The 22768-nt window shown below is 32.1% G+C and overlaps 4 protein-coding genes across 5 annotated transcripts; 2 read left to right on the plus strand and 2 right to left on the minus strand.

Annotated features, from left to right (window-relative positions):
• The first annotated feature begins 99 nt into the window (after positions 1-99).
• On the plus strand, positions 100-2354 carry LOC108222464 (mogroside IE synthase-like). Its single transcript, XM_017396383.2, has 2 exons — positions 100-1114; positions 1446-2354. The coding sequence occupies exons 1-2, from the start codon at positions 476-478 to the stop codon at positions 2172-2174; spliced, it is 1368 nt and encodes a 455-aa protein (XP_017251872.1). The 5' UTR covers positions 100-475; the 3' UTR covers positions 2175-2354.
• A 390-nt stretch (positions 2355-2744) lies between these two features.
• LOC108222514 (putative pectate lyase 21) lies at positions 2745-5295 on the plus strand. The gene is made up of 5 exons (XM_017396433.2): positions 2745-3037; positions 3556-3907; positions 3993-4203; positions 4303-4371; positions 4642-5295. The coding sequence occupies exons 1-5, from the start codon at positions 2911-2913 to the stop codon at positions 4954-4956; spliced, it is 1074 nt and encodes a 357-aa protein (XP_017251922.1). The 5' UTR covers positions 2745-2910; the 3' UTR covers positions 4957-5295.
• Positions 5296-5321: 26 nt separating this feature from the next.
• On the minus strand, positions 5322-8000 carry LOC108220503 (large ribosomal subunit protein uL29y). Of its 2 annotated transcripts, none has more exons than XM_017394288.2 (4): positions 7878-8000; positions 7588-7723; positions 6748-6904; positions 5322-5555 (listed from the first exon to the last, which is right to left on the minus strand). In XM_017394288.2, the coding sequence occupies exons 1-4, from the start codon at positions 7879-7881 to the stop codon at positions 5481-5483; spliced, it is 372 nt and encodes a 123-aa protein (XP_017249777.1). In that variant the 5' UTR covers positions 7882-8000; the 3' UTR covers positions 5322-5480. The 2 variants fall into 2 exon arrangements, with proteins under 2 accessions (XP_017249777.1, XP_063950700.1); XM_064094630.1 differs by having other exon boundaries at positions 5524-5985; positions 6666-6904.
• Positions 8001-18478: 10478 nt separating this feature from the next.
• On the minus strand, positions 18479-19699 carry LOC108221785 (uncharacterized). The gene has a single exon (XM_017395642.1). The coding sequence runs from the start codon at positions 19697-19699 to the stop codon at positions 18479-18481; it is 1221 nt and encodes a 406-aa protein (XP_017251131.1).
• Between the last annotated feature and the right edge of the window lie 3069 nt (positions 19700-22768).

The raw sequence follows: 22768 nt of genomic DNA on the forward strand, positions 1-22768 counted from the left end.
AAGATTTAAAGATGCGTGAAGAAAGTCAAACAAATTATATAAAAGACCGGAATAATCTTTTGAAACACATGGCCACTACAAATGCGTGTAATCGAGTGCTTAAATTTTTCTAAAAAATAAGGTAAAAAATAAACTCTTCACCACTTAAGCTTTTCACCACCTAAGCGCTGTGCTGCCTGGCTTTTATTTCCTACCAACTGCTATGTACTCTTACCTTTGATTTGGAAATATCTATACCAGTACTTTATACTATAATATCTTATCTTAGTTGGTAAAGTATCCTGGGGGAAAACATTTCTTTTTAATCTTTTCTTCTATAACAGGATCAGTATATGAATCTTTTCAAAATCATATATTTTTCTTTATTCTCTCAAGAGTTAGATAATTACCTTATTAGCTATGAATACAATGCACATTCTTCACAATATAAACAAGGCTAGGGGGTGCTCTGTTCTCTGCATCTCAACAATTGAAAATGGAACCAAAGCCAAGACCTCCTCATTGTCTAGTCTTCCCATACACCATGCAGGGCCACATAAACCCCATGCAGAACTTCTCCAAAAACCTAGTTTCCAAGGGAATAAAAGTCACTTTTGTCACCACAAAATTCTGTCTCAATTCCTTCCAACAATTTTCTGATTCCATGCCGGTTGAAATAATTTCAGACGGCTTCGACGACGGGGACTATGCTTCAGCAGAGAGCCAGGAGGCCTACTGGTCCAAATTCAAACGTGCAGGTTCAGAAACCTTAACCAAATTAATCGAAAAACTGAACTCTACAGGCTTTACTGTTGATTGTATTATCTATGATGCTCTGATGAGTTGGGTCCTTGATGTTGTGAAGAGTTTTAAACTTGTTGCAGCTGTTTTTTTCACTCAGTCATGTGCTGTTGATAACATATACTACCATGTTGGAAAAGGGCTGATTGAAGTTCCTGTCGAAAATCGAGTTTCTGTGCCTGGACTTCCAGTGTTGGAACCACTAGACATGCCATCTTTTGTTCAGAATCCAGGCGCATATCCTGTTGCTCTTGATGTAACGGCTGATCAGTTTTCTGATATTGATAAAGTGGATTGGGTGCTTTGCAATACTTTTTATGAGTTGGAAGAAGAGGTACGTTGTCAAAATAGTTACTATTTTTTTTACAGTGTTTTATATCTAGTAAAGTTTTTTACTTGCAAGGTACAAGAGAATTTATATTTTGTTTAAAACTTGTTAGGAATTTTTTCGTTTACTGTGCCCAAGGTCTCAGGGAGTGTACTCCATTGAGATTTTAAAAGATTTTTTCATTTGTGAAATCCTGGTGTATTCAATTCAGATTTTAAAAAATGTATCTGGGGTATTCAATTAGGCTTCAATATCTTAAGGCTGGGCCTATAAGTTTACTTCAGCAAAAAATAGTAGTAGTTAATAGTGATATCAATTTTTGGGCAACATTGCACAGGTTATTCAATGGATGTCAAAGCAGATGCGTTTCAGAGCTATTGGACCAGCCATTCCGCTCAAGTACCTGCACAATGAGATTACACCAGAGGATGACACAGATAACGGCTTTAAGCCCGAGACTGATTCTTGCATGAATTGGCTAAATAAGCAGCAAGATCATTCAATGGTTTATGTGTCATTTGGGAGTTTAGCAGAACTAGACGCTGGACAGATGCAAGAACTAGCTTCTGGCATAAAAGAAAGCAAAAAGCCCTTTCTTTGGGTGGTCAGAGCATCCGAAGAAGCTAAATTGCCCAAAGGCTTTCTGGAAGAAACATCCGCGAAAGGAATGGTAGTGCCATGGTGCTCACAAGTGGAAGTTCTGGCACACAAGGCTTTAGGATGTTTCGTAACACACTGTGGATGGAATTCAACTTTAGAGGCACTCTCTTTCGGTGTTCCAATGGTGGCAATACCGGTATGGTCGGATCAATACACTAATGCTAAATTTGTTGCAGATGTTTGGAAGATGGGACTCAAAGTTGATGTTGATGAAAAGGGGGCTTTCAAGGGAGAGATGGTGCAGCATTGTATAAGACAAGTGATGGACGGAGAGAAAGGAAAGGAAATCGAAACGAATTCAAGACGATGGATGGAAATGGCAAGAGAGGCTGTGAAAGAAGGTGGAAGTTCTGATTCAAGCATCAATGAGTTTGTTGCTAGCTTGAATCAGCTCTCGAATTCTTGATATTGTTTTTAATTCAGTCTCTTGTTTCGACTTGAATGGTTGGATTCGTGATCACATTATTATCTGTTATGGTTTGCTGCTTCTATTATCTGTCATTCATCCTGTGAACGTGTTTTATATGATACGAATCCGGGTTTGATTCTGCTAAGTACGTACTCACTTGACTTATTTCCGTAGAAAGTGTATTGATTTGACTGAAAATTTAATTTTTGATTTATCCAGAAATTTTTTGATTTATTCAAAAAATCTCTGATAAATTCTCGATTAATCCTGAATTGGTTTGTAAACCGATTAGTTCAGTACTGGACTGCTCTGTTCTAAAAGTCGATTAATCACCGATTAATCCCTGTTCCGTAACTGACCGACCTGATTAAATTTCTGATTAATCACTGATCAATCCGATTATTTCCCGATCAATTCACCCGATTAATTCTTATCTCGTAACTACACCGATTAAGTCTGATTCTCGCTTTTTACAACACTAGTAGTGGTACTTAAATCAAAATAAGGAATGAATAAATGAAAGTGCGTTTCTAAACCAGACATTTATAACATATGAACGTTTCAAACTAACAAAGTAACTACATACTTGGGTTCTTGAACCAGATCTCCCGCTAACTTCTCATTCTCTTCTTTTGACTGCATGCATTTTTACAAATAACATTTCCTACCTTGCTAATCGATCACATATAATCGGAAAACCAAAACCACCGGAAAATTAATCTTTTTTCCAGCAATGAATTTATTGCCGTACTCTGACGCGGATTCGAGCTTGAGAGCTTTGGCCGGTAAGGCTGAGGGTTTCGGCCGATCAGCTATTGGTGGTCTCCGTGGATCCTTGCATTTTGTCACCTCATTAAACGGTACAATATTTTATATATGTTTTTTTTTATATTTGTTATTAAGTATATCAGTGTCCGAATTTTAAAGATTATTATATGGATCCCCAGTAATGAGAATTTGATCGATTGTCGTTTTTAATATTTTGGATCTGAATATAATTTCGCCGATGCATGTTACAAGAGCATCCGACTATAGAGGCCTGTGTCACGGATACCCATTCACCTCGACCCTCTCGACCCCGATCTCTGCTCCGTTTGGATCAAGGATTTGGAAAATTTTTCGAGAACGTGTTTTTTATAAAAAATTTGAGATCAGGGCGGGAATGGAGAGGAAAAGAATCCCGTTCAGGGTTGGGGGTTCGGAATTGGGGGCGGGGATAGCACTCCCCTACCCCGAAGTGACCCCGTCCCCCTCCCTGCACAGATTGTTTCAGTAAATTGTTTGGCTCCGTTTGTTCGCCGCAAGATGTCTAATACATCGTCCACTACTAATTCACCTTTACTGCCCATGTTTTTAGTAACTTGTGTTCTACTTTCAGATGATGGACCAGGATCACTTCGCGAAGCATGTCGCAAGACAGAGCCACTCTGGATTGTGTTCAATGTTTCCGGGGACATTCATCTTTCATCTTACCTCAATGTGTCTTCATTCAAGACAATTGATGGTCGAGGCAGCCGTGTGAGACTCCTGGGCAAAGGTCTCAGACTAAAGGAATGTGAGCATGTTATTATCTGCAACCTGGAATTTGAAGGGGGTAGAGGACACGACGTTGATGGAATCCAGATCAAACCGAACTCGAAGCACATTTGGATAGACCGATGTAGTTTGCAAGACTATGATGATGGGCTGATAGATATCACTAGAGAAAGCACAGATATTACTGTTTCTAGGTTGGCTCAGTCACAAATTTAGTGTAGTGAATTAAGTTTGTTTAAGGATGTGTCCTGATGATTAGTTTTCACTCTTGGCTAACAGATGTTACTTCGCAAACCATGACAAGACTATGCTTATCGGAGCAGACCCTTCTCATACCGGTGATAGATGTATCAGAGTGACTATTCATCACTGTTTTTTTGATGGAACACGACAAAGGCAACCTCGGGTTCGATTTGGGAAGGTTCATCTTTACAACAACTACACAAGAAACTGGGAAGTGTATGCTGTTTGTGCTAGTGTAGAATCACAGGTGCATAAAACCATAATTCCAGTCTCATTTACCTCCTGTAGTATTTGATCTAAGTATAGTTTCAACTTTCTTTCCAGTTTACTTATTGACTTTGCTCAGGTATACTCTCAATGCAACATATATGAAGCAGGAGAGAAGAAGAAAGCTTTTGAATATTACTCAGAAAAGGTGAATAGACCGACCAACTCTTCTCTTTCACTTTCTTGTATTTCATTCAAGATCAATTTTACCTTCATCTACAAATAAAATACAGTTAACTAGAAGACACCATGTTCTTTGTTTTTCCTTAATTTAAAAAAGGAACAAAAGAATCCCCATTCGGGATCGGGGACAGGATAGCACTTCTGGCTCCTCGCTCTGAAATGACCAGATATTCATCCCTAGTTACTTCAACCATCTATTCTAAGTTCTTTTTTACTATTTGTGTTTATTATTTAGGCAGCTGATAAAGATGAACCAGATACCGGGTTAATAAGGTCCGAGGGGGACATGTTCTTAAATGGTGCCGAAGGATGTCCTTCACCAAAACAAAATGATGGAAGTGTATTCCATCCTAGTGAATATTACTCAACTTGGACGTTTGAATCAGCTGCGGATTCTCTGAAGCATTTACTGCAAGCCAGTGCAGGCTGGCAATCTGTAGCCCGACCGGCAGCCCTTTGTTGTGGTGAACTGGGTGAGAAACCAGCAAATCAATGTTGCGGTAGCTCTGAGAATACAGATCAGTTTAGCAACCTGTCTACAAATATTTAGGTGTCTGCAAATGTATGCGCCACTGTTCTCTCACGGTTTATAAGCTAAAATTATTTACAAAGTTTATAATTAGCATTATTTGCAAAGTTTATAATTAGCGGCCACCAACATGTCAGAGAACAGATGTTTAACATTAAACATTACACATATGCTACATTATTAGTGTGCAATCTCTTCTCCAAACTCCTTTGGGTGATTATTTAGAAGAAGGATATGTTACCAGTTATCTGCCTGCGGAACTCAATACTTTAATCCAACATTTCATATAGCATATTTCTATTATATCTTGATCTTCTTAAATTCTAATACTGAAAAATAAGCATACTGAATGTACTAAAATTTCTTGGCCTTAGCTTAAAGCAATATAACAGAAATAGTTTTTGTTTGCATGAAAAAAGCATAAGCAACCTCAAAGTACACATCACTCGGAATCGGTCAACCAAGTACAAGTACATACAGAGAATCAAAAGATAAATTGCAAACAGATCTCAATTTCATATTTTCCTCCCTGAAAGTTAACTACCCTAAACCTTGATGGCATATTTTCTCATGGGGAAGTACTTCTCCTTTTTCTTCTCTCGCTCAGTCTTCAACGATGCCTGAATTAAAAAGTAAGATTTTAGATATTCAGAAATCAAGTATAATTACCACATGTCAGTCAATATTGTGGCGTATAATTTAACATTAAAGCTTAGAGATCATAAACATGACATAACCAAAACATCTGCATATTTTTATTTCAAAGCAGTCAGCAGATAAGAACCACATCAACATACATGAATACATATAAAGTTACACAAGTAATTTAGCAATCTGCATGTTATATAAAGGAAACAGCGCTCTACATGAATACATATAAAATAAGGTTCCACTAAAAATAACCTCTGAAATTTACTTGAAGTATACACATATCTACATATACATATACCCTAAATGCATAAACAGGAGTCACAATATTCTAAACATAACTATCATACAGTTTATAATTAACCGACATAACTCATAAGAAACAGTATAATATGAATAAGAGTTAATTACAGTTTGTAACCCCTAGGATTGCTCCAAACGCACTTAAGATCCTGAACTATCAAACGTGACATAATGGACCCTGAACTTTACATTCCTGTGCAAGTTGTAACCCATAGTCATTATTCCGTCCAAATATGCCGTTAACTTTAACTGTTTGAGAGGTAACAGTGTGTATACTAGTTTCTAACAGCTACTTTACCTCTTGTGACCCCTAAAAAATTATGTATTATATTTTGAAATTATTTCTAAACACACACAACGATGTAAAAAAATTTAAAATAAGTTTAAAATATGTATCTAGATTTAGAATCTGAAAATTTATTATTATTTTTACATAAACGATGTAACTTATTTTAAAATTTTAAAATAAATACATATTTTAAAATTTATTTTAATAGTTTTTACATCGTTGTGTGTGTTCAGAATTAATTTCAATATATAATACATAAACTTTGAGCAGTCACAGGGCTAAAATAGCTGTTGAAAACTAATATATACACTGTTACCTCTCAAACAGTTAAAGTTAACGGCATATTTGGATGGAATAGTGACTATGGGTTACAACTTGCACGGGAATGTAAAGTTCAGGGTGCATTATGTCACGTTTGATAGTTCAGGATCTTAAGTGCGTTTGGAGCAATCCTAGGGGTTACAAACTATAATTAACTCTATGAATAAAGCACTGTGTGAACACAAGACTATAGTTATAACTTATGTTGCCTGTAAATATATACTGGAATGCAGAAATAGGTAAAATAAGACCTGGTGCTTTGTAAGACGCCTCCTGATGGCTCTGGTCTTCTTGGGACGCAGATCAAGTGGCATAAGTTTCTTGTTCTTATAGACTTCCCTAAGAGCAGCCTTCTGCTTCTGTTGCATAACCGTCAACACCTGTGCAATCGACAATCGAACCACTTTTCTGTATCCACAGAAACAAGAAAAGTGGGGTAAGATTCCCATATACATACACTTCCCAATGAAATCATAATAGCCAAATAGGAGCTTTCTACTACCATCCCAAACATTTGCAGATGTAAATTTGTCTTCATTATAATATCCATTCATGCACATTTCCACAATATATATCTAATAGGACACTGTATAAATCACAACTATATAGAAGATGTTGGTGCAGTCATATTAATCACGAATCAAAAGAATACAATCAAGAACAATTCTATAATTATATGATAGACATGTAACAGAGTAGACAGGAGCTCAACTAATCTAACTATATTTCAACTCACCCAAAATGATTTTCTGGCTCTACTACATATTCCTAGTCCCGTCCCTTTCACATTACCCATAAAAATCGCATTCCCAATAAAGATAATTCTCTACACACTCGAGACTAAATTGTTGCAAACACAAAAATACCTCCGACCACACACATTAAGACTGTTGTATCTCTGCTATACCCTATTACTCCCAAAACACATTTCTCGCATTAATCATAAAACACAGATTAAATCAAAAAATTAACAGCAAATTATTCATAAAAACACAAATCAAACACCCTTATCATAAACCGGCACTCGACACATACAATCACATCAACAAATGCAACAAACACATTTTCAAGTCGAAAAAGAGAGTCCATACATCTTGGAGAGCTTATTAGGAGCTCCACCGGTGACTTTCGCAACCCGAAGAAGCGAAAGCTCCGCCTTCAATTCCTGAAGCTGCGCCAACAAATCCGCCTTGGACTTTGTCCTCAGCTCATGTACCTTAATCCTCGCTTCACATTCACAACCAAATTCAATTCAATTCAGTTCATAAACACATACACATCATTCAATTCATCTAAACAATTTAATAATTCAAAAAATCAACAATAATAATAAAATTTATATGAATAAATGTGAAAATTAAACATGAATTGAAGATTTTACCCATTGATGCTAAAAATGTTTCAAGTGAGCGGCGGCGGCTGCTTTGTTCTTTCTGCTGGAACCCTAAATTGTTTGAACGAGAGGGGTCTATATAGGAGAAGAGATTTGGGCTTTTTGGTTGGAAAGTACGAGCCCAATAACTACTTGGACCATTGGGCTGTATATGTTTAATTTAAAAGGAGTGATTCAGTTGATGGTACTGGGCTGGACCAGCTCCTTGTAATTGCGTTCAAAAGTCGCCTGTGGCCTGGACTTGCTCGTCTCAATAATCCAGATATAATTCTCTAATTTTCTCAATTAAATTATTAATAATCTCAAACATTATTTATTTTATATTTATAAAAATCTTTGATTTTATTTGCTGGACTCTGTCGAACCAAGCATTTTCAATATATTTCGATCTTATATTTTTTCCATATAAAATCCCGTCTTGAGAAATTATTGTTTTTTGTTCCGTCCATGTATCCTACTCAATTTTTTGAGAAAACCATAGAAGTTTTCAAAAAAACAAAAACACACAATATTTTTAGCGATACCTGTAGGTTAAAAGTTTAAAATTGTGAAAACCATTATTTTTGTCACATATTATTAAAATTTTAGGTATTTTTTATATTTTTGCAAGTATACCAAATATATATATATATGGTTACTCTAGTGAGAACTTCTTAAAATGAGAACCGTGAGAACTTCCTTAATTTATCATATTTTGACTAATCTAAACATCAAATTAGTGGTTACCCAATATAAAAAGTGTATATAAAACTAGTCTCTCCCTAACTAGTCAAAAAAAAAAATTCAAAAAAAAATTCAAAAAAAAAATCCACTGCCACGTCATCAGTGATTTTTTTTTTTCCGGCTAGCTAGGTGGAGACCTTAATTATATACATTTTTTGTGAAGGTGCCCCTGGCGGGGCCCTTCAAATGAATGAGATATTGATAAATTAGAAAAGTTCTCACGGTTCTAATTTTAAGAAAATTCTCAATTGAGCAAGTGCCTATATATATATATATATATATATATATATATATAGGGTGTGTTTCAACGGGTAACTCATTTATTTGAGTAACCGGGTAACTCACGCTTAACCCTACGATCATTGATGATGAGATGGTACAGTATACTTGCTTTTTTTCTACGGGCATGTGTGATAACCGCAACATGGGCCTAGGGCTGGACACGAACGTGTGTATAAACTGTATTTTGCTATCATATTAGTATTTAATTTAGCTATTGTTTCCTTATGAGATAATTTTAAAACTTTATGTTTATACGTTATTTTTACTCAAAGCAATATAATTTCATGTATAATTATATTTTTAAAATCATTTTCGTATAGTAAATTTATTATATTATATTTTGTATTTTGTGTAATATTAGTCGTGTTCAGTGTTTTTTATAATATTAGGTAAAATTCTTATATATATTTATAATTAAATTCTTATGTTTTTTTAATTAAAATAAAATTTTATTACTATAATTTTATTAAAAGATGGGGTTCTTTAATTGTTCATGTTCTTTATTTTTATAACTATGTTTTATATAATTTTATATATTTTGAAGATGAAAAAATTGTTATAATTTTTCTAAAATAATATGTTTAGTAATTACACATGTTCTGTATTTTTATAATTATGTTCAGTATTAATTTAAGTATGTTATGTAATGTAAATAAAATCTATATACATGTAATGTACTGTAACTTTAAATTAAGATTATGTCCTGTAATTCTGTATGTTCTGTATTCTTACAATTAAGTGCTGTAATCATGTAGGTTCTGTATTTTTATAAATATATTCTATACTTCTAACTATATTCTGTAATTAACGTAGCTATGCTGTATAATTTTTTTCATTTATAATTAAAAGGTTAGGTTCTTTAATTGCGCATGTTCTGTAACTTTATAACAAAGTTTTATATAATTTAATATTTTTATAAATAAAAAACATATATATTTCTGCTATAATTTTATTAAAAGATTATGTTCGGTAATTACACATGTTCTGTATTTTTATAATTATATTCAATATTAGTTTAAGTATGTTCTGTAATTGTTTCAAAAAAAAGTACGTTCTGTAAATAAAAAAAATGTATATGTACTGTAATCTATTATAAAACTATATTCTGTATGTTCTGTATTTTATAATCAAGTTCCATATAAATTTATTACTATTTTTAAATTGTAAAAGTATATATACACTGTATTTTATTAAAATTTAATAGTCTATAATTTGGTATGTTTTATATTTTAATAATTATATTCTATAATTTTAAATATGTTATGTAATTAACATAAAATATGTAATGTAACTTTATAAAAAAATTATGTTATGTAATTATGCATGTTGAATTATATATATATGTATTCTACATAATTTCATATAAGTTCTCTAATTAAAATAATAAAAAATATATGTATTATAATTTTATTAAAAATTATGTTTTCTCTAATTTTTGTTGGTTCAATACAGAACATATTTTGAAAAAAAAATTCCAAAATACATAACATATTTGTAGAATACATAACATTACAAAATACATAACATATTTACAAAATAAATTATTTAAAAGAATACATAACATAGTTATACAATATAAACATAAAAAATAGATCACGGTAAAATATGAAAAGCAGTGATAAATGTTATGTGTGCACGTGTGGAAAAGCATAACTGCCCTATTCATATAATCCAGTACTGTACGCAACACATAACTCATGTGGGTATGATAATCTAATGGTAGAGATCATAAGTTACCTAGTTACTATTTGAGTTGGTTACCCGCTGAGAAGGCCCCTATATATATATATATAGAAAACAATCTAGTAAGCCTAGGACATTCCTTAAAAAGATTAAAGGACATCACTATCCAAAAATGGTATATCAAGGTTAAATTAGTTATTAATAAATCTTTCACTATAGAGCTTCCAGCTTTAATTGATTCTGGTGCTGATTTAAATTGTATCCAAGAAGGATTAATCCCAACTAGTTATTATGAAAAAACTAATGAAAGGTTAATTGGTTAAGTTTAAAATTATATCAGTGTTCTCATCTGATATATTTAATTGGTTAAGTTTTTCTTTAACTCTGCATTCATTTTTATAATGACCAAGTTTTCCACAACCATGACATACGACTTTACTTTTGTCAAATTTTTTTTTTAAATTTAGGATGACTCTTAAAGTTTCTTTTCTTAAAAGTTTTTGGTTTTTTATAATACTCTAGATTATTTCTTTTATGACTTCTTGTTTTAATATGGTGCTTAGTTTTTCTAGAAGGTGCTATTGGTGGTAAGCCATATTGTTCACAAAAGGTTCCTAACTCATATTTAGCTTTATCCTTATCTTTATTAATTTGTTTATTGATTTTGGAATCAATGCACATTTTTAATCCTGTCTTTTGAATTTGACTTATTATATCACCATATGTTAAATTATCATAGTCAATAAATCCTAAGTTTTTACTTAATTCTTCTCTAATTTTGTGTGCAAAAAGATTTGGTAATCCATTAACAAATTTTTCTTTCCAAAAAGAATTGTTACTATCATCTCTCATCATTACTCTTGAGGTAAAAACATCTTTATACCATCTAAAATCACTTGAAGTAGGACAAGTTAAATTGCTTAGCTGATCATGAATTTTTTCTGTGATATTACTAGGTGTTCCTATGAAATGTTTTATTATAGTGTATATTAAAGTATTTATTCCATCAGGAGGTCCCATTCCTATATCTATATCGAATATAGGATTCCCTTCATCATCTTTCTGAATAGCATACATAATACTATCTCGAGTTTCTGTAGTAAGATGTTTGTCCCACCATGCTCTAATAGTCCCAGTAAATCCTCCGGCTAGGATTGCTACAATTTCTGGTTGTCCTAGGTTATTAAAGGATGTCAAATAACTGTTAGCTACCATGGACATGTGATTTAGTTTTATTAATAATTCGTGTTCGCTAAGACCATCTATATTCCATTCGTAAGTTTGACTAAAGGAAACAGAAAATTGATTATCTAAATTTCTTTCTTCAAACTGTAGATCTGGGGGAGTTGGTCTAGAGTACCAATTTTTTGTTAAGCTAGTTGGATTAGGGTTTTTAAAACTTAATTTTTTAAATTGATTTTCAATATTACTGATAATAGACTCATCACTATCACTACTATCTTCTTTTCTTCCTAAAACCGCTACTGTTTTAGTTTCTGGTTTATCTAATTATTTAATTAACCTATCAATAGATTTTACCAGTTCTTGGTCCTTATTGGGTAATCCTTTACCATATCTATTATTTGTTAAATTTAATCGAGGTTTTTCTAGTTTAATTTCTTGGTTTTGGATTAAAGTTTTATCTTCAAATTTTTCTTCAATTTTATCTAATTGTTTTCCTATGGTTACTAAACATTGATTAGTATAATTATTTTGTTCAATGATTTTCTTTTCTTCACTATTATTCCCATTAGATATTTTAAAAAGGGAAACAGTAACAAAATCATTTTTTACTGGAATAATTATGTTTTCTACAGGTGGATGGCTAGAAGTTACTTTTGATCTATCTTCTTTATTCCATTGAGTTTTAGTAATTACATTACACTTACCATAATATTTTTCATACCATATATAGAATGTAATATTTATTTTTTCTTTTATTATAAATTTTTTCCATTTATTAACTATTTTTTCTCTGTCTTTATGATTGTGGTTATTCCTAAATTGGTGTCTTTTTTCTTTATTATTTTTTGAATTAAAATCTTCATTTAAATTTTTCCAATTAACTGTAAATTCTTTATTAATAACAAGAAGTTGGTTATTAGTTGGTTTTGTTTAAAAATCTGAATGTGTAGGAGATAAATTTTGTTCATCTTCTTCTATCATTTGACTGTTGGTGGAATAAAAAGGACAACTTGTTTGACCTTCATTTATTATACCTTTTGTTCTTATTTCTCTAAGTTTATGTTTACTTAATAGCTCTGAATCTTTCCTGGAGGCTGTTGATGAATCAACTAACTCTTCTAAGATTAGAGGTCTATTTGGATTATCAAAACTTATTCTAACTGTACCATCTAAATATTGTCTAACATTCTCTAAATTCATTATATTATTATTTATTGGTCTTTGGGGTGTTTCATTTTCTAAAATCCATTGACTAGGGAGATTAATATCTTTCCAAAGGATTGTTTTTGGAACTTGAATATTAGCTTCACTTGTACTTCCTTGAATTAAAACAGTTTTATCTTTAGGACTTTTGTTTAAAGAATGAATATTTAAATCTGTTTTCATAGTTTTATAATGGATTCTATATATTAAAGCTAAAGGTTGTGACCCATCAATCATTTGGGTTATCTCTCCTGCAGTTTTAATATTTAGTGTCAAAGCTTTTAATAGATGGGGATCATTAAGACTTAAGGTAAAGTCAGGAAAGCAATTAAAATGGATTGGTCCATTATGAAGGCTAGATTCCATTATTCCTAATATACTAGGAACATAGTTTAAAAATCTCGCATCTCTCAGGCATAATAATATACTGGAATTAATACCTTTAATAGTTAATGGTTTTACTGCAACTTGAATTAATCCTATGTGAATATAATTGTAACCTTTTTTTCTATATTTTTTAATTATTTCTTTATCTAAGAGAAAACAGTTTTCATGTTCTTTGTTAATAGCATAAATTCTTTCAACAGTTTTAACATTATAGTTTGTTTTAAAGTTATCAGTAAACGTTGACTCATAAATTTGTTTTGGATTAACACTAGGAATATTCCAATTTCCTAATTCTTGACTAATATTTTCATAACTGTGTTCTTCCTGATTAATAAAATCTGGGATAGGAGGGATCGAAGACATAGATGACCTTGAGCTTACTGAAGAACTAGTTCTAAAAAGTTTATTCATTAAAATCTAGACTGAACTTATTATCTTCTAATTTCAGTTTTTAAATGCATACCCTCTTACCTTAAGTAGGCCCATACCTATGTTTTAAATGCCCTTACCTAAACTGCTCACTCTCTTGAGACTTACAAAGGCTCCTGGCTATGACAAACAAGGTGGACTACAGCAAGATAGGTGACTAAAAACTGGATTATAAGGATAATGAGATAGATCTGAGAATTTAAACGAATAACTGGATAGATTACTAGATCAACAAAAGCACAATAATCACTATAGGCTCTGATACCAAAGGGAGGCGGAAGCAGATGATATGGTTGTAATTATCAGAGATTATTCGAATGAGTCATCGAAAGGTTCGAAATCACTATTGATTAGATTAATTACTTCAATATAGTTGTATAAAATAAAAATTGTAAATAATACTAAATCTGGGAGCATAAGATAAACTAAATAGATATATAAACAGAATAAGCAAAATATAAATAACATATCTTAAACTTAAACCATCCGTAGGTTGGTGAAACCAGCCAAATAGGTGGATCTTACTAACAAAAAGCAGCCATGAAGGCGGATATAACTAACAAGATTTATTTTTACTAAAATATTTTTCAATATATATGGAAGTTACTTACAAGATTAGCAGAGCATATCTTGCTTGACTGGGTTCTCACTATTACAAATGTATTGTTCAAACTAAATACAAATGTAAGCTATGTACTGGTTTCTCTCTTCAGACGCTTCAGACGCTTCAGCAAAGATGTGTTTACAGAACGAAAATATGAAAACTCTCTTACCAAATTACAATCTGCCTTCCTCTGAAGTTCAGACCTCTTTAAATAACCAAAGCTAGATCACTGTGGACACAAGCGTCCGAAATTGAATTATTACAAAAGTGAATAGAAAATTTACTGTTCATGAATAGTAGAATTGACTTTTCACTGTTTGTCTTCTTCTGCTTTATCACATGGCAAAAGGATCTTGTGAATCTTGGAATAACTGGCTGTTATATGGATCATTATTGTTTATTGAATTTTGACTGGAGCCTGTCTCTTCTTATATATATATATATATATATATATATATATATATATATATATATATATATATATATATATATATATATATATATATATATATATATAACCAGAAATTTTAGCAAGGATGATAAGACAAAAATATATATAAATCTGGCAAACTATATTACTCATAAGCTTACTTCATTTTTCTTTATTACCTAGTCATATAATCGTAAAACCCGAGTAATATATACAAATTTTATTATTAACTAATACATGATATCAATAATGATTTAAAATTAATGATATGACTTACACTACAATGCATCAGACAAGGGTTTTTATGTTTTTAGCTGTTATAAGATATCCAAGAAAATATACGTTTATATATATATTTTTTTAACGTATTAAATCGCAGCCGCTACCTTTCGGTGCGCACCAGATAAATTGATTATGGTCAAGGTTTATATTACTTTGATAAAGAATATTTAAAATTAAATAATTGATAATTATTTACCAACTAGGTAAAAATAGTTTAATATTAAATATGATTTTCATATGTGTTTCAAAGAATGTAATTGTTTTTTAAATACAATGAACACAATAAATAATGAAGGAAAGTCAGTAAATTTACTATAACTTTATATTAATATTTCAGTTCTATGAGTGTAACTTTTTTTTCTTCTGAAAACAACTCTGTTAGGGTTGAATTTAACTGTCAAATGCAATTCTATATCAATTGAAGTTCGGTTAGAAATTATAAGGTCAAGTAACTAGGCTTATAAAACAGTTGATTCCATAATACCACCAAATTAGTTGTATTAAGAATTTAAGGTCTTCATCAAATTCAAATTCAAGAGAGTAATTAAATTTGGTCATATACATAGATAACTTAATTAAAACCATCTCACTCCCTTAAAGTATTTACAGTAATTTATATATATGGACTTTAATTTTGAGTAATCCTGATCAAGTTTAAATCACATATATATGACCTAGAGGTAACTTTGCACAAGCTTAAACAACCCTGGCTTGTCATATAAGTTAATTAACACTAATTTGAAGGTGACCAGATAGATTTATGTATAATTTGAGTGTGAGAATTACATGAGTAATAAATTTTCTTGTAGTGTTATATTCATTCCATGCTCGAAAAACTTACAAGAAAAAGCATGAACTGGCTTAATCCATCGCAGTGATATCAGTCATCCTAACAAACTTAATTAAGTGTGTTTATCCAAATTCAGATGGTTGATATATATCCGAGATCAGACGATGATATTTAAATGTGAGTTTACATATAAATTACTCTAAGAAGTATATATTTGATTGGACATGCATGTAGAAACTGAGTGAACCCCATGCATCTTCAAGGAGGACAAATTTATAGTAATCAGAAGCAGGTGAGAAGGTGGGCATGAGCTCAAATTTTTACTAATATCCAGTCTTATGTACAATCAGTGTTCAGTGCTCAGAGAGCTGAAGATTGTGAAAACGATATTTCATGGGAAGTTGAATACATATACGAACCAGAAGTTACAGTGCGCTATATCAAAGTTATCAGGAGACTCTAAGCTGCTGACTTTATTCACTTCCTGTTGGATGTTGAGATGTTCTTAATAGATGATTAATAAATATGCCAGAATTTCCACAGAACCGAGCTTGATGAGTCCAAATGGATCGTAGTTATTGTTGGAAACGTGAATAGGTTTAGGCATATAACTAACAACTTTATATAATTTAAACACACAATAGTATATATAACAGAGCAACTGGTTTTTATTTTGTAATACAAACACAAAGCTACAGCTTCTTTACTTTCTATTACAACACAAGGCTACAGCCTTTCTTTCAAACTAGAGCTTCAGCTCCTTCTCTATCTGCTATTTTATTCACTCTCTACTAGTGTTCTCTACTACAGATGGACAGCCTTATTTATAAGCTTTAAGTTTACATTCTTACATCACAAAATACCTCACATTTTTTAACCTACCCTATTTTAAGGATATTATTACAACCTGCAGCCTGTTATTTTTGACCATATGAGAAACTATTATATTTTCCTCTTTTCTCATGCACAGCCACCTTTTATTTCTCCCATGCACAGCTACCATTACTTATAACCTTTGATTCCTTGAGCTGCTATGGTTCACCTGTTTCGCCACCTTCTGATTTTATACCAACAGCTTCTATTAGGATGCTTGTTTATATTTTCAGCACACCACACAATTGACCCTCTTTATTTTCTTGCCTTGATATTACTGTCGATCTGTTAAATCTATAAACCCCCAGCTATTTATTTGACGAAACTGCTGCTCTTTTATTTTCTACACTTGAATGCAATATTGTTTTTTATCAACCCAGGCCAGCTTCCATTTTCGGTTTCTCATAATCCCAATGTCCAGTATTTGAGAATGTTTATCTCTACTTCATGGCTTTGAGCCGGGTTTGAATTCTAACAGTTATAAAATTGCTCATCTTCTTCATCGTCAAAAAGGTTTGCAATAAGAGTTTCATCATCTCCTTTAACTATGATTGAAGGACTGGGATGAGGTTTAATGAAATTAGGGCTTGAAATTATGGAGAATCAGGTTTTGGACACTAATTTGCCTCCAATCAAGTGCTTCTCCAGAAGCCGCACTAGCACCCTCTCGATAGCAGATACTCCAAAAGTCTCTCCACATTGAATCTCTTAGTTTCCATCTTCGATATTAGGGTTTCAAGCCAATCCTCGGAAAGTCTTTCCAAATAGAAAAAGTAATATATCTTCTTATTTTCACTAATTTAAAATAGGCAATAATAGTAACTATAATTATATAGGGCACATCTATTAATCATATCAGCACAATTTCTAGAAACTTAATAGTTTAATCTACGGATTACAAGAAAAACTTATCTAATTTGCTTTCCTCTCTGGCATTACTTTTATAGAAGATGCAATGCACGAATAGCTATTATAAAATATGTTAGATAAGTCCTAAATATTTTGGGAAAATAACAATTTTTTCACTAATAGAACAGATCGATCGAAAAGAAAGCAAGCATACGCTTTACTGGACAAACATTTTGGATTGACTACTTCCAACTTCAAAGTTAGATTTTAAAACCTTAAAGTAGGGAAAATCACAGAATATATGATGGAGATGCTCAAAATTTTTATTCCAATCTCGTGTAATTAAGATCAATATTGTTCAATGTTCAGAGCTAAAAATTGTGAAAAGGAAATTGCATTGGAAGATGAATACATATACGAACCAGAAGTCACACAGTGCTATATCAAAGTTATCAGGAGACTCTAAGCTGCTGCCTTTATCCACTCCCTGTTCCACATTGGATGTTGAGACAATGTTATTAATAGGTAAGAATGTAATAATCGTTAGCGACGACAATAATAGGCTAGTTTTTAAAAGCAATATCGATTAAATTTACCGGATCAGTTGTTTGATTAATATATCAGGACACTTGAGCCTCTTTGGAACACTAAAACCTTTTTTGTGCAAAATTATATCGAAAATAAAACCATGTCGACTAGCAGCAAGAATCATCAGAATATCTAACTAGAGAAATACATGATAACATCTAAAAATGTAACATACCAAAATCATTAAATTATCCGACATAATATATTAGAAAATGAAAACATCATAAAATGGAACATAACACAACACAAGTACACTAACGAAATTAATCAATCATTCTTTCCTAATTATCTTCTTCACGATCGGTCCTGACTTGTCTGGATCCAGGAATCGGAATTAGGCTCTCAACATACTTGAAAACTTGATGTGGATCCATATAGATTGGGGCAATTCTGTAATTCTCCTCGTCAGATTTGTACAAAAACCATTCACCCGATTCATCTTCTAGCATAAAATCACGACGGTTATAGTAGCCGAGTACAGAACGTATTGGTAGACCCACATCAATACTAAGCATCTTAGTCCATGATGCCTCAATTTCATCACCACGAAGACATGCTTCATCATCTAATGTCCACAAGTTAAAGTATCTATTACTCGGTTGGTCGTAGTTAGAAATAGTCATCACCGCAATAGAGTCATGGAATTCGATGATAACACCTTGAATATTGTTAAGGTCATCTGTGATGGTAGATTTACCATCACCATGGACAGGGAGCTCGACTCCACAAACAAACGCCTCCGCCTCAAGGTTGAAAGCCATCAAACCTTTATAGCCTATGCATAGAATAAAACCGTGGAGGCATAGATCGAACTTCTCCTTTTTTGGAACATCAGTGGGTTCAACCTCAATCTTTCGCCAAGAATTGCTGTTTGCAGAATAGACGGAAGAATTGACAATTGTGCTAAAAGGCGTGCAATGAGAGGCCACACTTACAATTTTACAATCTAAGTCCATAGTATCAACGCCAAAGCCAAAAACACACCTTCTAAAACCATCATGTTCATGTAACGGAATGAGTTTAGATTGTTTGGTGGCAGGGTTCCAAAGATAAACCTTATTTTCGAATACAAATTGATCATAACCTTCATCATGAGGGGTTCTGACAAAAATCGAAACACAAGCGATGCCACAATCAGAAGCTACCAAAACAGCTTCTTGAGGCTGGAAAGAAAACTCACCTTGAGAATAAGGATAGTTGAGATCGACCACAACTTCCTCAGCACGAAGCTTGACGAGTCCAAATGGGCCGTAGTAATCGACGCCATCTTCTTCTTCATCTTCTTTTGGAACAAAAAGTTGTGTAATTAGAGTTTCATCATCTCCTTTGTCTGTGATTGATCGATGGAGATGAGCTTTAATGAAAGTAGGGCTTGTAATTACCGAGAGCCAGGTTTTGGACACTGATTTGCATCCAATTAATTGCTTCACCGGAAGCCGCACAAGCACCTCCATCAGCAGATCATCAAACAGTCCGTCGACACTGAATTTTTGGGATTTCATTTCAGATTTAGGGTTTCAAGCAGCTTTTCGGATTTAGGGTTTCTAGCAGCTTTTCTGAGACAACATAAGGATAGCAAGTTATGTTTATTTGGGTACTACAGTAGTAGTTTTATATCATTTTATTATCTGATGGACTCCTAAAATTGAGTAATGATTTGTTGTTTATTATTTAAATAAAAAAATATTTCAGCGACAAATTATAAAATAAAAATTTCATATTTATTATAATTTATACATGATGAAAGTAAATTATATTAATTCTAGTATATTTATTTATGAAATTATCATTTGTATTCAATATAATGTACTTTAAAAAATTTAGCAAGATGAAAAGACAAAAAAAATGAATAAATTTTCAGATAAATAAAAATATGAATAATATATATGGATATTATAATGTAATATATTGAAATATAGCATATTCGAAATATATAATTTGTTATTTTGATGATATAATTTCCACTCAAATTTTAATATCTTATTATTTTAGGTAAGGAGCACATCTAATGAAATAAAATGAATAAAAATTTAAGATTTTAATAACTATTAATAAGATATAATTTTTTTTTCAAAAACATGATTATATTAATTAATTTAGAAAAAAACATTTATTTAAGTCTATTTTCCAAATATATGGTTAACATGTGTTCTCAAATCTAATATGGTTTCGTTTTTTCTTAAAGTTGCTTTCAACATTGTTTTGGGTTGTAAACAAAAATAAATTTTATTTCAAAATTTGAAATAAAATTGTATGTTAAATTTTAGAGGTTGTAAATCATATTTTTGAAATAAAATTTAAGAAAATTTAACTTTTTGAAGACAAGTTAGATTAACGGTATTTCTAAAAAAATAAAAATGTAAATAATTTGGTTAATTTCCCCAATATGTATATAAATATATTAGAATTTATCATAAGTTATTATACTGTAATTAGGCAGGAATTTTATTTTATAATTTTATTGATGAAAAACAAAAAATATTATAATTTTAAATATGAGATTAATATTTGAATTAAAATTTTCGTACTTAAAAATTAGTCGCAGCAAAAGAGTCATTGAAGTCCAGGATTGCAACTTGAAAATAGAGGAAGTTGGTGATGGTAACATTGCGATCACCAATAACTGCAGGGAGCTCAACTCCACAATACTATATAAACACCTCCTTCTGGAGGTTGAAAGCCATCATACCTTTATAGCCGATGCATAAGATTAAAAGGTGGAGGCATACCACCGAACTTCTCCCAGAATGGAACATCTGTGGGTTCCACCTTAATCTCTGGCCTAGAATTCCTGTTTGCAGAATAGAAGGAAGCTGAATAGACAATTATGCTAAAAGGTGTCGTCGTCTCATGATAGCCACCACGAACAATCACACAATCTAAGCCTATTTGTTCAAAGCCAAAGCCAAAAGAACATCTTCTGATCAAACCATCATGATTAGTATGAGATGGAATGAGTTTTAGATTGTTTAGTTAGTTGCAGGGTTCCAAAGATCATGTTCATGAGGGGTTCTGACACAAACACTATTGCCACAATCAGAAGCTACTAAAACAGCATCAGGCTGGACAAAACACTCGATCGCCTCGAGAGAGAATAAGGATATTTTAGATCCGCCAGAATTTCCTCAGAACCAAGCTTGATGAGTCCAAATGGGCCGTAGTTATATAATTGCTCATGATCTTCTTCGTCGTCAAAAAGGTGTCTAATAAGAGTTTCATCATCTCCTTTAACTGTGATTGAAGGACGGAGATGAGATCTAATGAAATTAGGGCTTGAAATTAGGGAGAATCATGTTTTGAACACTAAATTACCTCCAATCAAGTGCTTTACCGGAAGCCGCACAAGCACCTCGATCAGCAGATGCTCCAAAAGTCTCTCCACATTGAATCTCTTAGTTTCCATCTCCGATGTTAGGTTTTCAAGCGGATCCTCGGAAAGTCTCTCCACATTGAAAAAGTAATATATCTTCTTATTTTCACTAATTTAAATAGGCAATAATAATAACTATAATCATATAGGGCATCTATTAATCATACCAGCACAATTTCTAGAAGCTTACCTAATTTGCTTTACCTTTACTCTCGCATTACTTTTATAGAAGTTGCAATGCACGAATAGCTATAAAATATGTTAGGTAAGTCCTAAATATCAAGGGAAATAACAATTTTTTCACTTAAACAGGACAGATTGAAAAGAAAGCAAACATAAACTTTACTGCACAAACATTTTGGATTGACTACTTCCGGCTTGAAAGTCAGATTTAAAAACCTTAAAGTAGGGAAAGTTCACACAATATATGATGGAGATGTGCTCAAATTTTAGATCCGCCAGAATTTCCTCATAACCAAGCTTGATGAGTCCAAAAGGGCCATAGTTATATAATTGCTCATCCTCTTCATCTTCTTCATCGTCAAAAAGGTGTGCAATAAGAGTTTCATCTTCTTTTTTAACTGTGATAGAACAACGGAGATAAGATTTAATGATATTAGGGCTTGAAATTAGGGGGAACCAAGTTTTGGACACTAATTTACCTTCAATAAGTGCTTCACCGGAAGCCGCACAAGCACCTCAATCAGCAAATCCTCCAAAAGTCTCACCACATTGAATCTCTTAGTTTCCATCTTCGATCTTATGGTTTCAAACTGATCCGAAAGTCTCTCCATATTGAAAAAGTAATATATCTTCTTATAACTAGGCATAATAGTTTAATCTACAGATTACAAAAGAAAAAAAAAATATTTAATTTGCTTTCCTCTCTGGCATTACTTTTATAGAAGTTGCAATGCATGAATCTATAAAATATGTTAGATAAGTCCTAAATATTGAAGAAAAATAACAATTTTTTCACTTAAACAGAACAAATCGATTGAAAAGAAAGCAAACATAAGCTTTACTGGACAAACATTTTGGATTGACTACTTCCAACTTCAAAGTTAGATTTTAAAACCTTAAAGTAGGGAAATTTCACACGATATATGATGGAGATGCTCAAAAATTTTATTCCAGTCTCATGTAAGATCAGTGTTCAATGTTCAGAGCTAAAAATTGTGAAAAGGAAATTGCATTGAAA

This window comes from Daucus carota, chromosome 5 (genome assembly GCF_001625215.2).
Source record: "Daucus carota subsp. sativus chromosome 5, DH1 v3.0, whole genome shotgun sequence".
Classification (NCBI taxonomy): domain Eukaryota; kingdom Viridiplantae; phylum Streptophyta; class Magnoliopsida; order Apiales; family Apiaceae; genus Daucus; species Daucus carota.